Source organism: Propithecus coquereli, unplaced genomic scaffold (assembly GCF_000956105.1).
Source record: "Propithecus coquereli isolate 6110/MARCELLA unplaced genomic scaffold, Pcoq_1.0 Scaffold13, whole genome shotgun sequence".
NCBI lineage: Eukaryota > Metazoa > Chordata > Mammalia > Primates > Indriidae > Propithecus > Propithecus coquereli.
Genome location: NW_012137191.1, coordinates 46,199 through 68,126, shown reverse-complemented (window position 1 = coordinate 68,126; position 21,928 = coordinate 46,199). Strand labels below are relative to the sequence as shown.

At 41.3% G+C, this 21,928-nt stretch overlaps 1 protein-coding gene across 1 annotated transcript; it reads right to left on the bottom strand.

Annotated features, from left to right (window-relative positions):
- Window positions 1-469: 469 nt before the first annotated feature.
- On the bottom strand, window positions 470-2,228 carry LALBA (lactalbumin, alpha-). Its single transcript, XM_012638443.1, has 4 exons — window positions 2,096-2,228; window positions 1,626-1,784; window positions 1,049-1,124; window positions 470-530 (listed from the first exon to the last, which is right to left on the bottom strand). Exons 1-4 carry the CDS (start codon window positions 2,226-2,228, stop codon window positions 470-472), a joined length of 429 nt encoding a protein of 142 aa, XP_012493897.1.
- Window positions 2,229-21,928: the final 19,700 nt, after the last annotated feature.

Below are 21,928 nucleotides of genomic sequence, written 5' to 3'. Positions count from 1 at the left end.
ATCCCCTTATAGTTCTTTGAATGCACAAAGTGAGCAATAAAAATGTGTTGAATTGGTACAGAAAGTAACCTACATCTTTTTATTGCAAGGTCAGCCTGCTTCTTCTTCAGTAGAGATACAAGGTGGATATGACCTATAGCTTCAGTGTCCACCCAATCACCCTACTTCCTCCCCTTCCCTCCAGGAAGAAAATAAAGCCAGTGACTTCAAATCAGGCCCTTTATTCAGGACAGAGGTGGAATCTATTGCTGTAGTGAAAGTGCCATCGGGGGCACTAATCAAAGGTCTGAAGTCCAGTGCACCAGTCATGCATCCCTGGAGAGTAGTTCTCAAGAGTCCAGTGGTGTCACTACAGGGCCCAGGGCTCAGAGACAGCTTCGGGAGGGTAGAAAGAAGCAAACTGAGGTTGCATTAGGGAAGGGAATTCCAGGAGCATAGAGAGGGCAGGAGTGGTGAGGATAGCAGAGGCTCACAACTTCTCGCAGTTCCATTGTTCCAGCTTATCAGTGCAGAGTGCTTTATGGGCCAACCTGACAATGGAGAAGGGGACAAGGTGAGTTCGTTGACTGGATCTTAGCTTGAATTTCCATCTAGCTTCATCCCCAGGAAGGCTGAGGTGGAAGAGTATGGATGAGAATTACAGAAAGACTTTCCTAGCCAGATAACAAGGGACACTAAGCCACATAGTGGGGTAGGGCCTATAAAAAATAATCCAAGAAAATTGTAGGGCTAGAAAAGACAAGCAATGATACCAAGGGCTTACTTTAGGGGTATAGGACTGAACAAGTGGAATTAGAGGCCCAAGACCAGGTGAGGGGAGGCCTGGGTCCCAGCCCTTCGTTAGCAAATCCCTCATTTAGGGAAGTTGCCACGCAGGAATGGTGCACAGGGGGCTTTAACATGTAAACTTGAGTCTGCTAGATGAGTTTTGTTTTGAAGACTATATTCTAGATTAAGTGAGCAAGAGACAGAGAGAGAGGAAAGTGGTACTGGCATAATGGGGGAAGGGCAAGGGGAAGGGGAAGTGGAAAATAGAATGAGGATTCACCAGTAGTCAATTCCTTTAATGTCCAGGATCTTCTTGGTGCACATTATGTCATCAGTGAGGTCATCATCCAGGAACTCTGGCAGGAGTTTCAGGGAAAGAATTAGAAAGCTAAGAAGTATTATGCATAAAGGTAATTAGGTAATGAGTTCCCCTATTCTCTGGACCCAAGGGGTCTGGTTCTTCTCTCAACTCAAAGTCTGTTGTCTTTCTGTATGTAAAGACGAATACGGTAAAGTCTCCCCCTGGGTCTTAGCTTGGTCTTAGCCCAGGGACTGCCTTCACTTCCCTGGTACATCTTTGGAGGAATCATCTGCATCCAAAAATGCAGAGTATTGGACTTCAAGACTCCCAGACAGCTCAAATAGTTTACCCCTGAATTTCAGAGCACAGTCTGGGGATTTGGTGATCACAAAAAATCTAAACAGCTTCTTACTCAGCACTGTCAATTCGAGTCCCACAATTTTTGTGGAGTCCAATCAAGGCAGTGAACCAAGACATGTGCTTGACACCAAAAAGGAGATTATCCCAGGGGCAGGCTCCAGAAAACCAGAGAAATCGGATTATCGAAGCTACTCACTGTCACAGGAGATGCCACAGATGTCCCTTGACTCAGGGATCTGGTCGCTTCTACACCAGTGCTTATTACTGATCTGGAAGAGTCCATATTCTGTGCTTCCATCATTTTCGACTATGGCTTGTGTGTCATAAGCACTGGCATGAAATAGAGTACATATCACTGAAGGAAAGATGAAAAAGAGATATCCAGGATCAGCATAATTGAGGAGCAGAAAAATGCTTTCTATCCAATCTCCAAAGATAGCAAAGCACAGGGTATCTCGATGAAATAGGAAGCAGAATTCCAAAAAAGATCAGACAATAGGAGAAAGGAAGGACAGCAGAATAAATGGAATAAAAGAGAACATATATAAGCAAAGAAGATAAGAAATTGATAATTAAGTGAAAGTGGAGGAGAGAAAGGGAAGAAAAGGAGGATAGAGGAAAGAAGCAAATGAGGAATGGGAAGAAACAAGGGAGCGGGGAACTTACATTCAGGCAAAGTGAAATCTCTATAGCCATTCATGTCCTTCAGGAGATGGAACATCTCACACTTCGTGAACTGAACAGCCTGTATGGCAGGGAACAGGATGGCCACTAGGAGCAAAGGGACAAAGGACATCATTTTGGCTGCCCCCAAGAACATGGAATGGGGGCACCACTCAGCTTCACCTCCTTTTATTCATGCAGAAAGCCTCAGAGGCCCTGGCCCTATATCCAGGAAGTGGGTGAAGAGAGACTGGTGATGCCAAGACAGAAACACTGAGCCTGCCAGCTTCCTTCCTAATTCACCCTGCTTTTCCTTCCCCTCCCCCAATTGTTCTCTACCCAGAAAGAGTTCTAAGCATGATCCTGTTTCCCATTTGGCTTTGTTTACCCCTTTGTTTCTTATAGGGTTGGTTCTAGGAAGCAAGGTGTCCCCAGCTACTTTAGGAACAAAGGAGGCCTCAGGGGCAATACAAATAAGGCAATCAGAAAATACAATAAGGGTCCATGGCCAATTCCCCCTTTTCCCCTAGAAAGGGAAATACAGAACGTAGAAAGGGAGTGTATCACCTGCCTTGGCCCCAGGATCAGAGCTAGCACTTGTCCAGCCAACCCAGCCATGGAACAAAGCCCAGAAAGAATCCCTTGATATGGTGGTTCGTGGCCGAGGGCTCAGAGATGGGGATAGAATATGGAAATGTAGACTATGAGAATCAAATATAACATGATCCCTAGACTTCCTACTTCAGGAAAATGGGCAATTCGAAAAGCCTGTATGAAAGTATCTAGCTGTCCTATGACCTATTATCAGGTTCCCCACCCCCAACCACCCCTACCATCAATAACCAGATACTGCAGTAGAATTAAGACATTGTGTAAATCCAAGACCAAGTACATAATTTGTACTACATCTGTTCATTAGTAGAGGAACTTGTAGACAGCCTCACTGTTTGCCACAGAAAGTTATAAAGAGGGTGACCTAAGCCAGTGGGAAGACTGGACTTAAAGCACTTTAAGATTGAACAAGCAGTATCTGAAGCTTATAAAACAAGCTTCCTGCTCTGAGCTGTAAGGTCAGTGAGTTGAGGGTATTAGTTCTGAATAATTCCTTTAATTTTCTGGCATCAAGCTTCATGTTATGGTGCCAGTACCTGTTAGCTCCTTCATGCCAGGGCTCATCCTCTTTATTCCAATATCTAAACCTGATTTCTTACATTTCAGGGGGTATTTATCCCAATCAAACTATTTAAGACTTACAAACTGAAGATCTTCCATATTGTTATCTCATATATGCCTTCTGACTTGGGGGAAATTCTTCTTAGTTTAATCTGTCTTCTATACCATGGGTAACCAGTATATGAAGGGGCACAGGTGAAATTAGTGTGGAGGATCTTGGTGTGCCAAGAGGGATGAGCAGAAAGTCCTGATAGCAGAGAGATACATATTCAGAAATACAGCAAATTGCTGCCACTGCATTTCTCCTTATTCCACCCGGAGGCATCGGAAGGGCACACAACAGGAATAGGAATTCTATCACACTAAGCAAGTTTTGTTAAGAATATGGCTGGGAGTGAGAGGATGACCTTGGACCATGTGGGAGAGAGACCAATAAGAAAAGCCCGTCCTGTGGACTAGCCTTTCCAGCAGTGGAGTCTTGCGTAAAATGCCTCCTGCCCTGGGTATGGACTAAGTACCTACAATAGAGTAAAATGGCCAGGCCAGAGTCTCAGAAATCACAGGGGCTTCCTACACTTGCAGCCAACTCAAGACCTAAGGCAGCAGCCTGCTTGCCTATAATTTGATTGTACGTCTACCCTTCCCTGTATGCAGTGAAAATCAGCACACAGGTCAGGAATCATAACTAAGCACAGAAAAAAAAAAGCGGACATGCCTCAGGCAAGCGGAACCATTATTTCCCTAGAAATATTTGTAAAATAGGGTATCTGGGGTCATCTGAAAAGGAGAAGAGAAGATGTCTAATGGGAACAATTGCAAACATTCGGAGAAAGATGTAGCGTCTTGGAGATGGTCCAAAGGAGAACAGTGAGCCATCATTACAGCACTGAAAGAGGAAGCATATGGAAGACACAACAAAGCTAAGGGAGAAAAGCTTGAGATTTATTTAGGAAACTCTGCGTGGAGGCCGAGATCTGAATCAAAATGGTGAAGATGCATTTACAACACACTTCCCTGGATTTTTTTCAGAAATATACCAGAAAGTTATGTTCATTCCCTCAGATGTTGTGGTAAAAATCATGGTTTCTAAAACCAGGAATCATCTTTTTGGAGGACTTTTAAAAGTCAAAGAATCAAAAGCTTCTCTTTCAAAGCACATTTGCCATCTGAAACTGTAGTTTGTCGATGAGTGGTAGTTCACAGACAGAGCCTACAGCTACCTTTCCAAGGGAACACCCTGAGGGCCACAGTAATATTGATTATTTCTTACAGTTAATATCCCCACCTTGTTCTACTTCCTCCCATAATTGAGGAAAATTATCAGTATGTAGAAAATGAAGCTAGATCTTGGACTTGAAGCCTAAATTTCACACAAATGTTTAATTGAATTTGAGAGTTAATTAAAGCAATTAAGATTTGGAGAAGGAGTGATTTCAATTGGCACTTTTCTTTTTTTTTTTTTTTTTTTTCGAAACAGAGTTTCTGTTGCCCTGGCTAGAGAGAGTGCCATGGTGTTAGCCTAGCTCACAGCAACCTCAAACTCCTAGGCTCAAGCAATCCTTCTGCCTCAGCCTCCAGAGTAGCTGGGACTACAGGCATGCGCCACCATGCCCGGCTAATTTTTTCTATGTATTTTTAGTTGTCCAGATAATTTCTTTCTATTTTTTTAGTAGAGACAGGGTCTTGCTGTTGCTCAGGCTGGTCTCAAACTCCTGAGCTCAAACAATCCACCCGCCTAGGCCTCCCAGAGTGCTAGGATTACAGGCGTGAGCCACCGCGCCCGGCCGGCATTTTTCTTTTTTAGTTGTTTGTACAAAAGTCCATGCAAAGTCACTTAGCACTATGGATCCACATTCTATACCACACCAAAAGCCTGCTTTCAATTAATATGGGATTATTTTGAATTGCATTTGGATTTTCTACATATTTGTATAACTGCTTTTATGCTTAAATGAACCATTGATTCATTTTTGTGAATTGGTAATAGTATCAACAAAAAAAGTACATATGCAAATGTAAATTATAACACAAAAATTATTTTAAAATATATTAATTAAAATGAATTTTACCTTTTTAACTGAATATTAGCTAAAACAAACTGATACACGTGTAATTACCAAAAAGGAAATAAAATTTCTGTCATATCTTAATAGATTTTTTCATTCTTAATTTATAAAATGTTTATTTTTAAATAAATATATCTTTATATAATTTTCCATCACCATCTTTAATAGAATCTTACATCCTATTTTTTGTTAATGTGGTACTTTTTCATTTCCTTTTTGGGTTGGCTTCCCTCTCCCCCTCCTCATTTCTTCCCTGCGTCACATCATGCTGTTAATTCATATTAACAATCTACCATATATTTTTATTAATTATTGTATTTTTATATATATGGTTTTGCTATTCATTTAAAATTTTTTAATCCATCTGCAATTCTATCTGAGTTCCTTCTTCTTTTTAACTTGTCATATTTGTCTATTCTAACACAAAAACCTTATGGAGTTCATTGCAGTGGCTTTTTGGATGTTCTGATATCTATTAATAATATGACAAGTCTTACTTGTTTTTCTTTTTTCTTTTTAGAAAAATAAACTTTTTATTTTCAAAATAAAGATGGCTGACTAGAGACATCACTTGCCCGACCATCCCGGAGAGAAGGAAGGGTTTTGGATAGGGGAGACAGGAGACAGGGTGCAGCACAGGTGAATTTCAATGAGAAGTGCCAGAGCCTGCTGGGGCTTCACGGAGGAAAGTTGGGAAGCAGAGAGGAAGAGATAAAGGAAAAAAGATATCAGCAAGGACCAAATCCAGGGAGGTTCAGCGCACAGAGAAGGGATAAGGGGAGATCCCTTTCTCCCTCTCACAATCCTTCGGTGATCAGCAGGCTACCAAGTTACTGGGAAGCTTTTCTACCCCAACAAACCCATGCACTGCAGCAACCACAGAATTGTAGAGAGAACTTGAGTGATCCCAGAGCTCAGACATTCCAAGTGGGGTTCCCCTCCAAGGAGAGTGACCCAAGAGGCCAGAGAGCAGACTTTCTTCCATTCAGACTCTTATCTCTCCCTGCCTCTCCCCCACCCACCGCAACCAAGAGAGTAGTTTCAGCTGATAAGTGGCCTCCTCCCCTCAGCTGGCGCATCCTGCAGTCTGAAGTTTACACAGAGACTGGGGCCCATGCCTCTCTCCTTGGGGACCTGCAGGGGACCCAGGGAACTCGATCTGGGATCTCCCTACCTGCCAGCATTTTGTGGATACACACACCAGCGGATCAGACACGCTGGCCAGCTCTTGTGCCCCCAGGACTTGAGTGGGTCGCAGAGGGACACAAGGGTGGGGACGGGGGGAGATTAGGAGCTGAACTTGGGAGGCGAGGGAACCCATATGGGCAGAACTGATGGGAGAAAACTGCGGGGGTCTGAGACAAGGCAAACAGGGGAAGCGCCCATCTCCCCCGCAGAAAAGCCACACTGTTAGCAACCGCAGGTCCTCCGGTGGGGGCGATCCCAGCCAGAGAGGCCATAGCAACAAAGTGCTACACATTCAGGGCCCTACGGCAGCGGCAAGTAAGAGGGGTGGAGCTCACTCCCCACAGCCAGTCTAAGAGGTGTAGCCCCTCCCTCACAAGCAGTCTTTTGGGCTTAGAGAGCCGGCCTCAGCCCTCCTCTCAGTGGCTCCCCCTAGCAGCCAGAAAGATGACCTCTGAGCCCTGCTGAGGCTTTGCAAAGCCTTCCAGACTCACACAACCTAACCACATCCACCCTTGCCTCTCCACACCCATCTACTGCGGTAGGGTCCAAGCAACCCCCTGGGAACTACAGGGCCCTTCCCAAATCCTGGGGCATTCAAGCGCTCCACGTGATGGACTAAAGCTTATTGCAGGCACGAAAGAACATCTCTGCAGTCTGCTCTCTCCTGCAAGCATCAACCACTGACAGGGAAAACAACTCTATAGCTCATTACAGCATCTACCAACTCAATCAAACAGGGCGTAGCTGATTCTCACAAGCATCACCCACCATCTTGGAGATTGAGCTAGGGTTTCTAATACAGTTCACACTGCTTTGAAGAGGGAAAGACAGTAGGATGCAAGCAACCCAAAGGGATACCGCTTTTTAGGAGAAAAACTAAAGTTACAAGCAGCTCAATCTATGAGGGGTCTCTCTCCTCCACTGCAGAACTCTGGGCTGATCAGGGAGCTGCTCAGAGTTTGTGCAGAGACATTCCACCATAGAGGAGGTACAGCAGAGAGCTGGTGCCTGCCAATACCAGGTTTGTGCAACCGACTCCATCCTGATCATTCTGGTGCACAGAGCCAGGTCTGCATGGGACCCAGTCTTCCAGCAATAGCCTTTACATCACCCTCACTGAGCAGGGAAAGGAACAGATGCTTCCCTGTGTAGTGCCCTGTGACTGGGGACAGAGCATGCCTCCTCCCTGGTATGGGAGCCAAACAGAGCAGAGTCTCAGATGCCACAGGCACCACTTGGAAAGCCTGGGGTGACTGCATCAGTGCATTCTAGGTGTGGGAGGAAACCTTAGCCAAACAGCAGAGCTGGCCTGGCTACACAGACCCCTAGGCCATTGAGACTGTGCAACAGGGCATCAGCAGTCCCCACACTGGTGAAGGAGCTCATCATAATGGTTACTCTGCCCCTAAACTTCCCAGAGCCAGTTCTGAAGCTCTCACTGTGCCTGAGTCTGAGACTCTGTCCCTGTAGCCTCCCACCAGGCCTGTGACTCCATCCCTGAGACTCCAGAATTGTGCCTAGATGCCAAGACCACACTACTGAGTCTCCACCACTACCACTGGGCCAGCAGAACCTCCCTGAGGTCCAACACTTCACTCAGGATCCCCCAGCCTGAGCAGCCATCACTCGTAGACTTGGTTAGAGAGAGAGACCAGCAAAAGGGAACAGGCGTCCTGCAATCATATTAACCCAGAGCTGAGAGTGGGAGCCAGATGAGAAGAAACCAGCAAAAGAACCCTGGCAACATAAAAAAATAAAGTAGTTTGACAACCCCAAGGGAACACAGTGGAGCTACATTCGTGGACCCCACCCACACGGAAATTGCCAAAATGACAGAAATGGAATTCAGAATATGGATGGCAAGTAAGATGAATGGAATTGAAGAGAAAGTTGAAAACCAACAAAAAGAAGCCAAAAAATACTTCAGGAAATCAATGAAAAAAATGAAAAAGTTACTAGAGAGCTAGACACCATAAGAAAAGATATAATCAAACTTAAAAAATTGAAAGTATCATTTAGGGAATTTCAAAATATGTAAGAAAGTTTTAACAACAGGCTAAACCAAGAAGAAGAAAGAATCTCAGAGCTTGAAGACAAGGCTCTTGAGATAACCCAGTCATTCAAAGAGGTAGCGAAGAGTATACAACATTTGGAGCAATCACTGAGAGAGATATGGGACTGTGTGAAGTGAACTAACATTTGAATTATAGGTATCCTTGAGGTAGAACAAGAAAGAACTAAAAGCATGGAAAACCTATTTGAGAAAAATATTGAAGAAAACTTCCCTGGTACCAGAAATTCAGACAGACAGATACAAGATAGACATTGAATACTGAGACATTGAATAGCAAATGGGTCATCTCCAAGACACATAGTAATCAACTTGGCCAAAGTCAAAATGAAGGAGGAAATTCTGCAAGCAGCAAGATGAAAGTATCAAATAACCTACAAAGAAAAACCATCAAACTAACTACAGAGTTCTCAGTGGAAACCTTATAAACCAGAAGGGATTGGGGCCCCATTTTCAATTGACTTAAGCAAAACAACTGCCAGACTAGAATTTTGAATCCTGCAAAACTAAGTTTCACAATTGACAGAGAAAGTAAGTCTTTTCCAGACAAACAAACACTTATGGAATTTGCCATGACTGGACCCGCCCTGCACAAAATACTCAGAACAGCACTATACACAAATCAGCATAAGAGATACCCACCAGTATAGACTCACCTAAAAAAAAAAAAAAAAAAACTCACAACTCCTATAAAACAATAGAGCAAGGCCAGGCGTGGTGGCTCACGCCTGTAATCCTAGCACTCTGGGAGGCCAAGGTGGGAGGATTGCTCAAGATCAGGAGTTCAAGACCAGCCTGAGCAAGAGTGAGACCCCGTCTCTACTAAAAATAGAAAGAAATTAGCTGGACAACTAAAAATTATATATATAGAAAAAATTAGCTGGGCGCAGTGGTGTTTGCCTGTAGTCCCAGCTACCCAGGAGGCTGAAGCAGGAGGATCGCTTGAGCCCAGGAGTTTGAGGTTGCTGTGAGCTAGGTTGACGCCACAGCATTCTAGCCCAGGCAAGAGAGTGAGACTCCGTCTCAAAACACACACACACACACACACACACACACACACACACAATAGAACAAGAGGTAAAACAAAGCAATAAGGGACTACCTAACAGAATGAATAGACCAACGTCCCACATATCAATGATATCAACCAATGTTAATGGACTGAATGCACCTCTCAAAAGACATAGGCTGGCTGAATGGATGAAAAAACACAACCCAAGTATCTTCTGTCTCCAGGAAACACATCTAAATCACAAGGACATATAGACTCAACATGAAAGAATGGGGGAAAAAAGTCCACATAAATGGAAATCAAAAGAGAGCAAGAGTAGCTATTCTCATAGTAGATAAAATTCACTATAAGCCAACAAAGGTGAAAAAAGACAAAGAGGTCATTATATAATGGTAAAGGGAGCTATCCAATAAGAAGACAGAACAATCATAAATATATATTTGCCCAACTCAGGAGCTCCCAGATACATAAAGCAAATTTTACTAGAGCTAAGCAAAGAAATAAATAGCACCTTCATACATAATTGCAAGGGAACTCAATACCTCACTGTCAAAGCTTGACAAATCATCAAAGCAAAAAATAAATAAACAATGGATTTAAACCAAAATGTAAATCAAATGGATCATACAGACATTTACAGAATATTCTACCCAAAACTACAGAATATACATTCTTCTCATCAGGACATGGGACATTCTCTAAGATTGATCATATCTTAGGCCACAAAACAGGTCTCAACAAATCTTAAAAAATCACAATCATGCTATATAGTTTCTCAGATCACAGCAGAATAAAACTAGAAATCAATTACAAGAGAAACATTCAAACCTACATAAAGTCATGGAAATTAAACCACCTGCTGCTGAATGATTACTGGGTCAAGAATGAAATTAAGATGGAAATCAAAAAATTCTTTGAACTGAATGACAAAGGGGACACAAGCTAACAAAGTCTGTGGGACACGGCAAAAGCATTCCTCAGGAGAAAATTCCTACCCTTAAATGCCTACATCAAAAATGCAGAAAGATCACAAATTAATGACCTAATGTCACACCTCAAGGAACTAGAAAAGAAGGAACAAACCAAACCCAAAGCCAGCAGAAAAAAAGAAATAAAGCTCAGAGCAGAACTAAATGAACTGGAAAAAAAATACAAAGAATTAACAAAACTAAAAGTTGGTTCTTTGAAAAGATAAACAAAACTGGCAGACTTCTTGCTGGACTAACCAAGAACAGAAGAGAAAGGAGTCAAATAAGCTCAATCAGAAATGAAAATGGTGACATTACAACTGATACCACAGAAATACAAAACATCATCCATGAATACTATGTAAATCTCTACATGCATAAACTAGACAACATACAGGAAGTGGACAAGTTCCTATAAATACACAGCCTCCCAAGACTCAACCAATTAGAAATAGAACTTCTGAACACACCAGTAACAAACAGTGAGATTGAAATACTGATATAAAAAACTCCCAAGAAAAAAAGCCCTGGACCAGATGGATTTACTACTGAATTCTATCACACCTACAAAGAAGACCTGGTAGCCATAATATAGAAATTATTCCATAATATTGAGAAGGAGGGAATCCTCCCCAACTCATTCTACAAAGCCACTATCACCTTGATACCAAAGTTAGGAAAGGATATAACAAAAAAAGAAAATTACAGACTAATATCCCTTATGAATGTAGTTACAAAAATCCTCAATAAAATACTAGCAAACTGAATTCAACAGCCCATCAAAAAAAATAGTCCACCAGGACCAAGTGAGCTTCATCCCAGGGATGCAAGGATGGTTCAACATACATAAATCAATAAATGTGATTCACCACATAAACAAAAGCAAAAACAAAGACCATACGATCATCTCAATAGATGCAGAAAAAGCATTTGACAAAATCCAGCACCATTTCATGATAAAAACCCTCAACAAACTTAGGCATAGAAGGAACATATCTCAGAATAATAAAAGCCAAATGTGACAAACCCACAACCAACATCATACTGAATGGGGACAAGTTTAAAGCATTCCCCCCAAGAACTTGAAGAATACAATTAATAAACTTGGCCTAATAGATGTATATGTAACACTACACTGAATAACTACAGAATACACTTTTTTATAATATGACCAAAACATTAGAAATTGTGAGCTTAGCAATGTTTCAAACTTGACCTCAGTGACTCCACCTTGGGCTCCTGACTCTATGTTGAACTGCTGATGAATTTTGAGACTCACAAAGGAACTGTGAAAGCTATTTCCTTCACAAACAACTGTGCTCTCAACAATACACAATACAGGGAAACTGGTCCTAATCTTTACAAACTGTATATAGTTTTTTATCAACTGACACAAATGCACCCTTCTACTGATAATTAAAGACTTCTTTGTTTAATCCACCAATAAAATAATCTGACAAACAATTTATGTAATCTAAATGAGTTCCTATAAATGTAAGCCTCCTCGCCCCTCTGGGGCAGTGTAGTCTCTACCTGGGTTGCAACCCCCACTCCTGAGTAAATGCTCATTTTCCTCTGACCTATTGATTCTTCTTTTTATTTTTGTCACGGTTAAAAAAATATTCAAAATAATAAAGCAGTTAAAACATGATATATAAGAAAATACTAGCCCTAAATGCAAAGGATATTAAAGAAGAAAGGTTGAAAATTAATGAGCTAAACACCCACCTCAATAAGCTTGAAAAAAGAAGAAAATATACTCAAGTTAATAAATGAACTAATAAAGAGCAGAAAATAATGAGAATAAAAAACAGATATAAAAGCCAAAAGTTGATTTTTTGAAAATACTAATAAAATCAATAAATATTGTATGAGACCAAGAAAAAAAGAGAGAAGGCACGAATAACCAATATCAGGCATTTTATATAGAATCTTTGTTCATTTGTTTTTGTTGTCTTTTTCCCCCCAGCAGGGTGCTCTGTAAGGGCTGCTTTCATAAATCCCTCACTTAAATTCTGCTCTGCCCATCTCTGTCCTTGCCTGTTTACCTAGACTGGAGGGAAAACCCTTCCCTAGTGGCCACACAAGGCCAGGGCCAACAGAATTTAAGTCACTGGTTGAAGAATTCTTTGAAGGGGTGGAAAACAAATCTGCTCCCACCCTCAACCCAGTTGCTTACTCAGTGTTTTCCCCCTGACACTCCACAATGCAATGAGTCCTATTCCCCTTCAATGGTGGGACATTCCCTTTCTTGCTTTTCATTTGTCCCACACTGACAGAGCAGACTGTCTGGTGACAGAACAAGGCAAGCCACAAAACTCAGACCCTGCCCTCAAAATCACAGCAAAGAGAGCTTCGGAGACAAGTCAAGCAATAATTTCCACAGGATCTGTTTAGTGCTGAGGGGGGTGACTGACAGTGTGGAAGGAGAGGTGTGGAGACTGATGAAGCCTCTGGGAGGAAGGATAAGGGGGGCCCATCACAGCTCCACACCCAGCCCTTCTATTCCTTGAGGCCGAGTTTATACTCCCACACCATTCCTGTATGTCTCACAGTAATCTGTTCTGGGCTGGGGAGAAAAGCAACTCAACAAACTAGATGATGCCTGGCACAGGAGGCATCTGGAAGGTGGTGGGAGGGAGGAGATGTGGGAAAGCCCCAGGGATTGGAAGAGACAGGAATGGACCCTCCAAACATAGGGAAATGTTTTCAGTGATTCCTCTCCCTGAACTATCAATGACCTGGGCACAGGCAGCCCATGGTCACTTTCACATGCAGGGGGAATTTTGAGTTGACTGATTCTTTCTTCTGCCTGGTCAATCTGCTATTGAGTCCCTGTAGTGTGTTTTTCAATAGAGTTATTGTATTATTCAGTCCAGAATTTATATTTGGTTCTTCTTCATAGTTTCTATATTTTTGTTCATGTTCTCATTTTGTTCATGAATCATTTTCCTGCTCTTTTTAATGGTTATTGTTTTTCTTATTGGGCAACACTTTGTGTCATAAAATAGAATGAATGTTCCCATGATAGTTATTTTGAATTCTTTATCCAGTCATTCATATATTAACGCTTCTTTAGGGTCAGTTTTTGGAGATTTAAGTTGTTCTTTTGAATAGACTGTGTTTTGCCATTTCTTTGTATGTTTTGTTATTTTCTGTTGGGATTTCAACATTTGAAAGCTTAACTGCCTCTCCCAGTCTTTACAGTCCGGTTTCGTGAAGAGAGGGCTTTCTCCATGCAGCCCAGCTAGAGTATCTGGACACCTTTCAAGCCTTTCCTGCGGATGCATCTTCTCTGGGTTTGTTCATGTAATCTTTTTATTTTATTTATTTATTTTTGAGACACAGTCTTGCTCTGTCAACTGAGCTAGAATGCCCTGGCATCAGCCTAGCTCACAGCAACCTCAAACTCCTTGGCTCAAGCAATCCTCCTGCCTCAGCCTACCGAGTACCTGGAACTATAAGCACACCACCACGCCTGCTAATTTTTTCTATTTTTAGTAGAGATGGGGGGGTGGGCGCGTCTCACTCTTGCTCAGGCTGGTCTCGAATTCCTGACCTCAAGCAATCCTCCCGCCTCGGCCTCCCAGAGTGCTAGGATTACAGGCTAATCTAACTGAAGAGGTTTGCCTGTTTCTACTCAGGAGCTCTTCCTTGTTTCTGTTTACATAACTGCAGCCTCGCTGGTGCGGTAGAAAGCTGTAATACTGGGGTTCCACCTAGTGTCTGCCTGTGGTACTGCAGACTCTGGTGCTGGAACAAGCTACATTGATCACTTTTGATCTTAACTGCCCCCACCCTGAGCCCTGTTTCTGTCAATGCTTAAATTTGGGCAGCACCCCAAAAAGTAGAAATGTTGGGTGTACATTTCACTTCTTTCCCTTTTCAGGAAGAAGTAGGGAGTTAGGGTTTCCTCATGATTATGCTATCCGATAGCAGACGAAGGGCTCTGGTGAGTGAATGCCACAAATTTTCCTAGTGATCTTTGATGGGGTTGGCTTCAAGCTAGACTGGGGTGCAAGAACCTCTTAACTGGTTTTGGGATTTTTCACAAAAGTAATTGGTTTACATATTGTGAAATCCATGTTTCTGTGAGGAAGGGGGATCTGGGGTTTCCTATACTATCATCTTGCTGATGTCCTTTATTGCCTCATTTTTCTCTGGTTAGTGGTCACATTTCTCTGCTTCTTTGTATATCTGCTAATTGTTTTATTGGATCCTGTACATTATGGATGTTATGTTATTGAGCGTCTGGATTTGTTGTCTTTCAAAGAGTTTTGTCTTTATACTAGTAGACAGTTAAAATACCTGAGGTTCAGTTTAATCTTTTCAAGCCTTGTTTTTAGACTTTGTTAGAACAGATCTAGATTAGCCTTTATTCTTGGGCTAATTTAAGCCTATTCCTAAAATGTGGCCTTTCTGAGGTATCTACTGAATGCTTCCAGTTTTCAGTGAAATTTCTCCACTCTGGTTGGTTGGAACTCAAACATCTCCCACTCTGTATGAGCTCCAGTAGTTACTTAACTTACCACTCCTAGTAATATTTAGCCAAAGTCTCAGGGGTATCCTTATGCAGGTTTCTGGAATTCTTTCTCAACATAACTCACTCCTCTTCTGCCCTAAAAATTCAAACAATCTCTGCCTCTCCCAACTCTGATCTCTGTCTCCTCAGCTTAGCAAGACAACTGTGCTCTGCCTCTCCTAGATCCCAAGTCTAGAAACTGTATTAAGACAGAAAACTGATGTGATAATAGGGCTCACCTCAATTGCTTCCCTTCTGTAAGTGATTACAGTCCTGTGCTATGTGTTTTCCAATAGCTTAAAACAGATACGTCGTATACTTTGTCCATTTTGTAGTGTTTACAGCAGGAGGGCTGATCTGGTACCAGTCACTCTTACATGAGACCTGAAGACCCTTACCCTCATTTTTAATATTCTAAAACCTTTTCTACCCTTTAAATTCTAATTCATATTCCACTCTCTCCATTAACTTCCCTTAATCCTTTTTTTGTAATCTCAATAAACTATGTCACTCTTTTGTTGCAGTTATCACATATTCCACATTGTACCATAGTTAATCTGCAGGCAGATCCCATGTCTTGACCATCCAATAATGCCTAACATGTGGGGCTCAAAAATGGTTATTTATTTGTTAACCGAATTTTTAAAATGGGCAAATGACCTGAACAGACATTTCTCAAAAGGAGACATAAAAATGGCTAATAGGTACATGAAAAAAAATGCTCAGCTTCACTAATCATTAGGGAAATGCAAATTAAAACTACAATGAGGGCCGGGAGCGGTGGCTCACACCTATAATCCTAGCTCTCTGGGAGGCCGAGGCGGGCGGATTGTTTGAGCTCAGGAGTTCGAGACCAGCCTGAGCAAGAGCGAGACCCCATCTCTACTAAAATTAGAAAGAAATTAATTGGACAACTAAAAAATATATATAGAAAAAAAAATTAGCCGGGCATGGTGGCACATGCCTGTAGTCCCAGCTACTCGGGAGGCTGAGGCAGGAGGATGGCTTGAGCCCAGGAGTTTGAGGTTGCTGTGAGCTAGGATGACGCCACGGCACTCTAGCCTGGGCAACACAGTGAGACTCTGTCTCAAAAAAAAAAAAACAAAACCACAATGAGATGTCACTACATACCTATTAGAATGACTTTTATCAAAAAATGAAAGATAACAAATGTTGGAAAAGATGCATAGAAAAGGGAAATATTATACATTGTTGGTTGGAATGTAAATTAGTGTAACCATTATGGAAAACCATACAAAGATTCCTCAAAAAACTAAAAATAGAACTACCATACAACCCGTTCTTCCCACTTCTGGGCATATAGCCAAAGGAACTGAAATCAATATGTCAAAGGGACATCTGCACTCCCATGTTCATTGCAGCATAATTTACAATAGCCAAAATATGAAAACAAGTGTTCATCAATGAATGAATGGACAAAGAAAAATGGTATATGTATGCAATGAAATACTATTCAGCCTTAAAGAGGGGGAATCCTGTCATTTGCGACAACGTAGATGAATCTGGAGCACATTATGCTAAATGAAATAAGCCAGACACAAAAAGATACATACTACATGATCTCACTTATGTGTGAAATCTAATACAGTTGATCTCATAGAAGTAGAGAGTAGAAAGATGGTTAACGGAGTTGGTGTGGGGTGGAGGGAACGAGGAGACTAAAGGGCACAAAGTTGCATACAAACAGGAGGAATAGGTTTTGAGATCTGTTGCAACAGCAGGGTGAATATAATCAATAATAATGTATTATATGTTTCAAAACAACTAAGTAAATTTCAAATGTTTCATCATAAAAAATTGATAGGTGAGATGATGGATATGTTCATTAACTTGATTTAATCATGCCAAACGTGTCAAAACATCACATTGTACCCCATAAATGCATACAAATATGATTTATCAACAAAAATAATATTAATTTTAAAATAAATCTTTAAAAAAATATTTATTTGTTGAATGAAAGAGACACTCCAAAAAGATATCCTCTTCTGATCAGTTGAAATATACACGAAGAGGATAAATGATCTCCTCACTTAATGGAAGGTTGGACTATACATGGTTAGAGTCCCTCCCAACTTGAAGCTTCAGTGAAAAAAATGGTTAGGCAAATTGTGCTTCATTCACATCATGAATATTATATTATTATTTTAAATGGGGGAAATATAAAATGCTTATACACTTTGGGAGGAAAAGGCAGGAGGATTGCTTGAGGCCAGGAGTTTGAGACCAGTCTGGGCAACATAGTGAGACTCTGTCTCTATAAAAAATATTTTAAAAAGAGCCAAGTGTGGTGGCATGCACATGTAGTCCCAGCTACTCAGGAGGCTGAGGCAGGAGGATTGCTTTGCTTGAGCCCAGACTATGATTGCTCTGTTGCACTTCAGCCTGGGTGAGAGCAAGACCCTGTCTCTTTTTTAAAAAAATTTTTTAAACATTAGGTTAGATATCAGGATTCAAATTGCATATATGGATAATAATTACAGCGATGTGAAAAAAGCACATATAAAAACTGGAAGGAGGCCGGGCGCAGTGGCTCACGCCTGTAATCCTAGCACTCTGGGAGGCCGAGGCGGGCAGATTGTTTGAGCTCAGGAGTTCGAGACCAGCCTGAGCAAGAGCGAGACCCCATCTCTACTAAAAATAGAAAGAAATTAATTGGACAACTAAAAATATATAGAAAAAAAAATTAGCCAGGCATGGTGGCTCATGCCTGTAGTCCCAGCTACTTGGGAGGCTGAGGCAGAAGGATTGCTTGAGCCCAGTAGTTTGAGGTTGCTGTGAGCTAGGATGATGCCACGACACTCTAGCCCGGGCAACAAAGTGAGACTCTGTCTCAAAAAAAAAAAAAAAAAACTGGAAGGAAATATATTTTAAAAGAGCAGAGTTATTCTAACTTGTATGGGCTATTAACATATGTTTTTTATTATCATTATCCAAGACTAGTCTTGAGAGATAACTGGCTTGGCTTTCTGCTTACCTTCATGAAGGATGGCTTAGGATGATCAGTTATTCCAAAAGCCAAATTTATTTTTATTAAATATCCTCTAACATCTTACTGGATGTAGCTAACAGCCTTACTGAGAATATTTGTTCATGCCATCTGCAAGAACATTTTGCAACTAGTTTATCCTGCAGGGCTCACCAGGAAGTTTTATTGCTCATAGCGAGATACTCTAAGGGTGCTTTATGGAGACTTTGTTTGTGAATGACTGAGACCATTGTTTGATAGTATCTACTTTATATTTTTTCCAGGATGAAAATTTGACAATCAATAGGAGCTAAGTTAGGGTACATTTTATGTAAGTCTGTACATCTGTGTATCTGTTCCACAATACTTATAATCACGAGGTAGCACACATCTGAAGATAGTTTTTAGGGACCAACTTGATCACCTTTCCAGGCCAAGTCATCACAGTTTTCTTCTTTCTCTTAATATCTTCTATTTACCCTTCTCCTCTATTATCCAAAGGCAAAACTGTGAAATGTCAGATTTGAGTTCTGGTTCCACCACCTACGAACTGGTGTGCTCCTGGACAATGTACGTGACCTCTCTGTGCTGTAGTTGCCTGATATACATAATGTGTAGATAATGATAACAACTGTCTCCTGGGATTCTTACGAGACTGCAATGAGATGATTCTGTAAAACTCTTATCAAAGTGTCCAGCACATAGGAACTATTCAACAAATGGTCTCTTTTAGTATTACTATTTTGCCATCTGGTTTTACCACATCCTCCTCTTTACATTCTCCCCTTTCATTCCCAATGCTTACATCAAGGAGTGGGAGAGGGATAGGAGAAGCTAGTCCTCTGAAGGTAAATTTTCCCCTGGCCAGGATATCTGCATTCAGGAAAGCTGGCTCTGAATGAAAGGGGTATCCGATGAGGATAACATGGCCCCATCATCAAAGCATGGGGAACTTAAAGTAGTAAATATACAAATCAATCTTGTTTTGTTCACTGCTCTATACCTAGAGTCTAGAACAGTGGCTGACAGGTTGTAAGCACTCAATATTTATTGAATTAATTAATGTCTGATGTATGTTTATACAAAAACGTAATTTAATACCTAAAAAACAGCATAGGCATCCTTTATTTCTGCTTTAACCTCACACATAACACCTCTGAAAAAGAGCTAAAATTAAAACAAACTTTTAAGCACAAGTTGGATAGTTTTATTACAATCATCATAAATTCTAAGTCAATGAATACTGGCTTTCCTTTCTACCTGGAAAAGACTCTTATTCTCTCTCTCACCTGGCATCTCACTCAGGCTCTTTGCACAATCCAAGACCTAGACCTCCCTATTTTATTCTCTGCAACTCCTTTAAAGAAAATATGCTAATTACTTTCTTGTAGATCACCTTCTCCTCATTCAAGGCTCTCCACTCTGCCTCTCTTCTGCCAAGGTGAGACACTTGTCCAGTTTCTTCCAGGAAAGGTCATCCTAGTCTGTTCCTAAGAAATCCCAGCCCCAGCCCAGAACTTGTCCTGTCCTCCTCCTGGCCTAGATTTGCTCTCTGCTTACATATGGAAGAAACTCAGTGCTATATTACTGCAGCAGGATTTCTCGTTCACTTTTGTCATTCAGATGCTTTTTACTGTCTGCCTCTGTTATCTTGAAGGGACCTGACCTGCTTTTATGTTAATCAGTGATGTTAAACTGTCAAAATAAACAGAAGGAATTACCTATAGCAGTTTCCTCCCGCCTCCTCCCTGCTCAGAGATCAAAGCAAGACCCTGGGTCCTAATCCAGGCCAGAGCAGAAGACTGTTAATCTCGGCCTGAGAGGTCACACTCCTGCCTGTGCATCCCAATGCTGCAAGAGCAAATCACAACATACTCACATTTCACCTTGGGCTCCATACTGAGAATTGAATATTTATTAAATAAGTTAATATTTGCTTTGTGAATTGTAAAGTATTAGATAAATTCTGGCTTTAATGTGGCTATTCTTATATCTTGTCACTCTTTTCCTGTCTCATAAGGGAGAGGTCATAGATCTGAGTGAAACACCTAGATGTGGTCCTTTGTGGAACAGACCGTTCCCCTGGAACCAGGACATAGATGCAGCTGCTCCAGTTGGCTCCGAGCTATGTCTCCTCTCCACGGAGGCTCTTCTTCAACCGCCAAAACAGGTTGCTCTAGAAAAGGCAACAGAACCCATGGCAGCACATACAGAATAGGAACAATAGTCTCCTGTGAGCACCCCAGGGTTGGGGGAGCCAATCAATAACAAGGAGTCTCCACAGGAGAGAAGCAGAAAGTGCACAGAGCTGTCAGCTGGCAGAAGAATTTAACCCAGGGGTAAAGATGTCCAGGAGAGGAGACGTGGACTCCAAGCCCAAATCAGCTCAGCGCCCCCTCTCTACTGAGTCTGGGTAGCTAGAGTTCATCTGGGTCAACACTGCTCTCTGCCTCCAGAGAGGACCACCTCTGACGCAACCTAAGCAGTCCTGGAACAGAGCGTCCTGTATTTTTAAAATGTCTTATGTTTGTTCCAGGAGATTCCAGCAGATGAGACCCATATTTGCCAACAAACTTCTGGAGATTCTAGGAAAGAACCCCATTTACCCCATTCTGACCCTGTTCCCTGAGCCTCACCTTTTTTCATACCAAAACATAATTCAGTAAATAACAGTACTTATCCCCTTAAGAATTACTTCTAAGAAAAAAGCACAGGCGAGCAGTCATGTGTTTTCCACCACCATCACCACCTCGGTCCTTGTTCTGCCCTCTGAGCTTCTATAGACTAAGTATAATCCCTTTTCTTCATAATAGTCCCTCAAATATTTTTTTTTATTCCTTTTCAAAGATGTTTCAGGCAGAGTCCCTCAAATACTTGAAAACAGTTCTCATATTCTTCCTTTAATTGTCTTTTCCAGATTAAATATCTCCATGTTTATACTTCATATATGTATGAAAACATGTATATTATTCATATATTCCTTGCATTTCACAGTTCTCAAGCCCTAATTTTTGATAGTCAACAAAAAACCCAAATTATTTTCACATAAATGGCTACTAAGTCAGGCTTTACCCTTCCTATACTTTCTTAACTGATTGTTAAAATCTACATGCTGATATTATGTGCACCACTCTTAGATTTCATCTTGTTTTTAGTCTAGCATTGCAAAAGGCAAGAATATTTTGAATTATAACTCTGTCACCTATAACATTGATTTCCCTGCTTTGTTTAGTATCATCTGAAGTTTGGTGAGCCATGCATATTTACTAAGTCCGCTGAAGTCACTGCTAAAATAGGTGAAGAAGACAAGACCTACAACACCTCCTTTTCACTAGACATCGTCCTCCAGATTTTCAGAGTGATTAATGAATAATTCTGGCATATAGTAGTCAAATTAAGAGTGTTATCTTTAATCACACAGTCATCATCTTTTCTATGAAACTTTACTGAAATTAACATGTCCTTTTTCTACTCCTTTCTTCTAATCCATTACATTATTAATACTCTCAATAAAAGACATGATGTGAGAGTTCACATTATGACTAGCATTACAAAACACCTGGTGATCCCTTACGAGGCTTCCAGCTATCCTATAAAACATCTATTTAAGAATTTTACCAGGTACCAAGGTCAAATTCACTGATTGGCAAAGGCAATACTAGTAACTTTTTTATCATAAGCATTGGCTCAGAGTCTAGACTTGAGAAGTTTTGGGTCGGTTGACCAGTTGGTTGGTTTGGTTAGTTTCACTAGTTTCTTCATTTGCTGCATCTTTCTGTTAAATCCTATTTCACCCTCAATCCAAGTCCCCCCCTGGCTCTTTAGAAAATCATTAGTATAGAGAAGA

Excerpts from the sequence above, each read along its gene's own strand:
- LALBA (XM_012638443.1), bottom strand. The coding sequence starts at position 2,228 with ATGATGTCCTTTGTCCCTTTGCTCCTAGTGGCCATCCTGTTCCCTGCC. Across the intron at positions 1,785-2,095 it reads AGATTTCACTTTGCCTGAAT|TGATATGTACTCTATTTCAT; the intron begins GTAAGTTCCCCG and ends TCTTTCCTTCAG. Across the intron at positions 531-1,048 it reads ATTAAAGGAATTGACTACTG|GTTGGCCCATAAAGCACTCT; the intron begins GTGAATCCTCAT and ends CTCCATTGTCAG.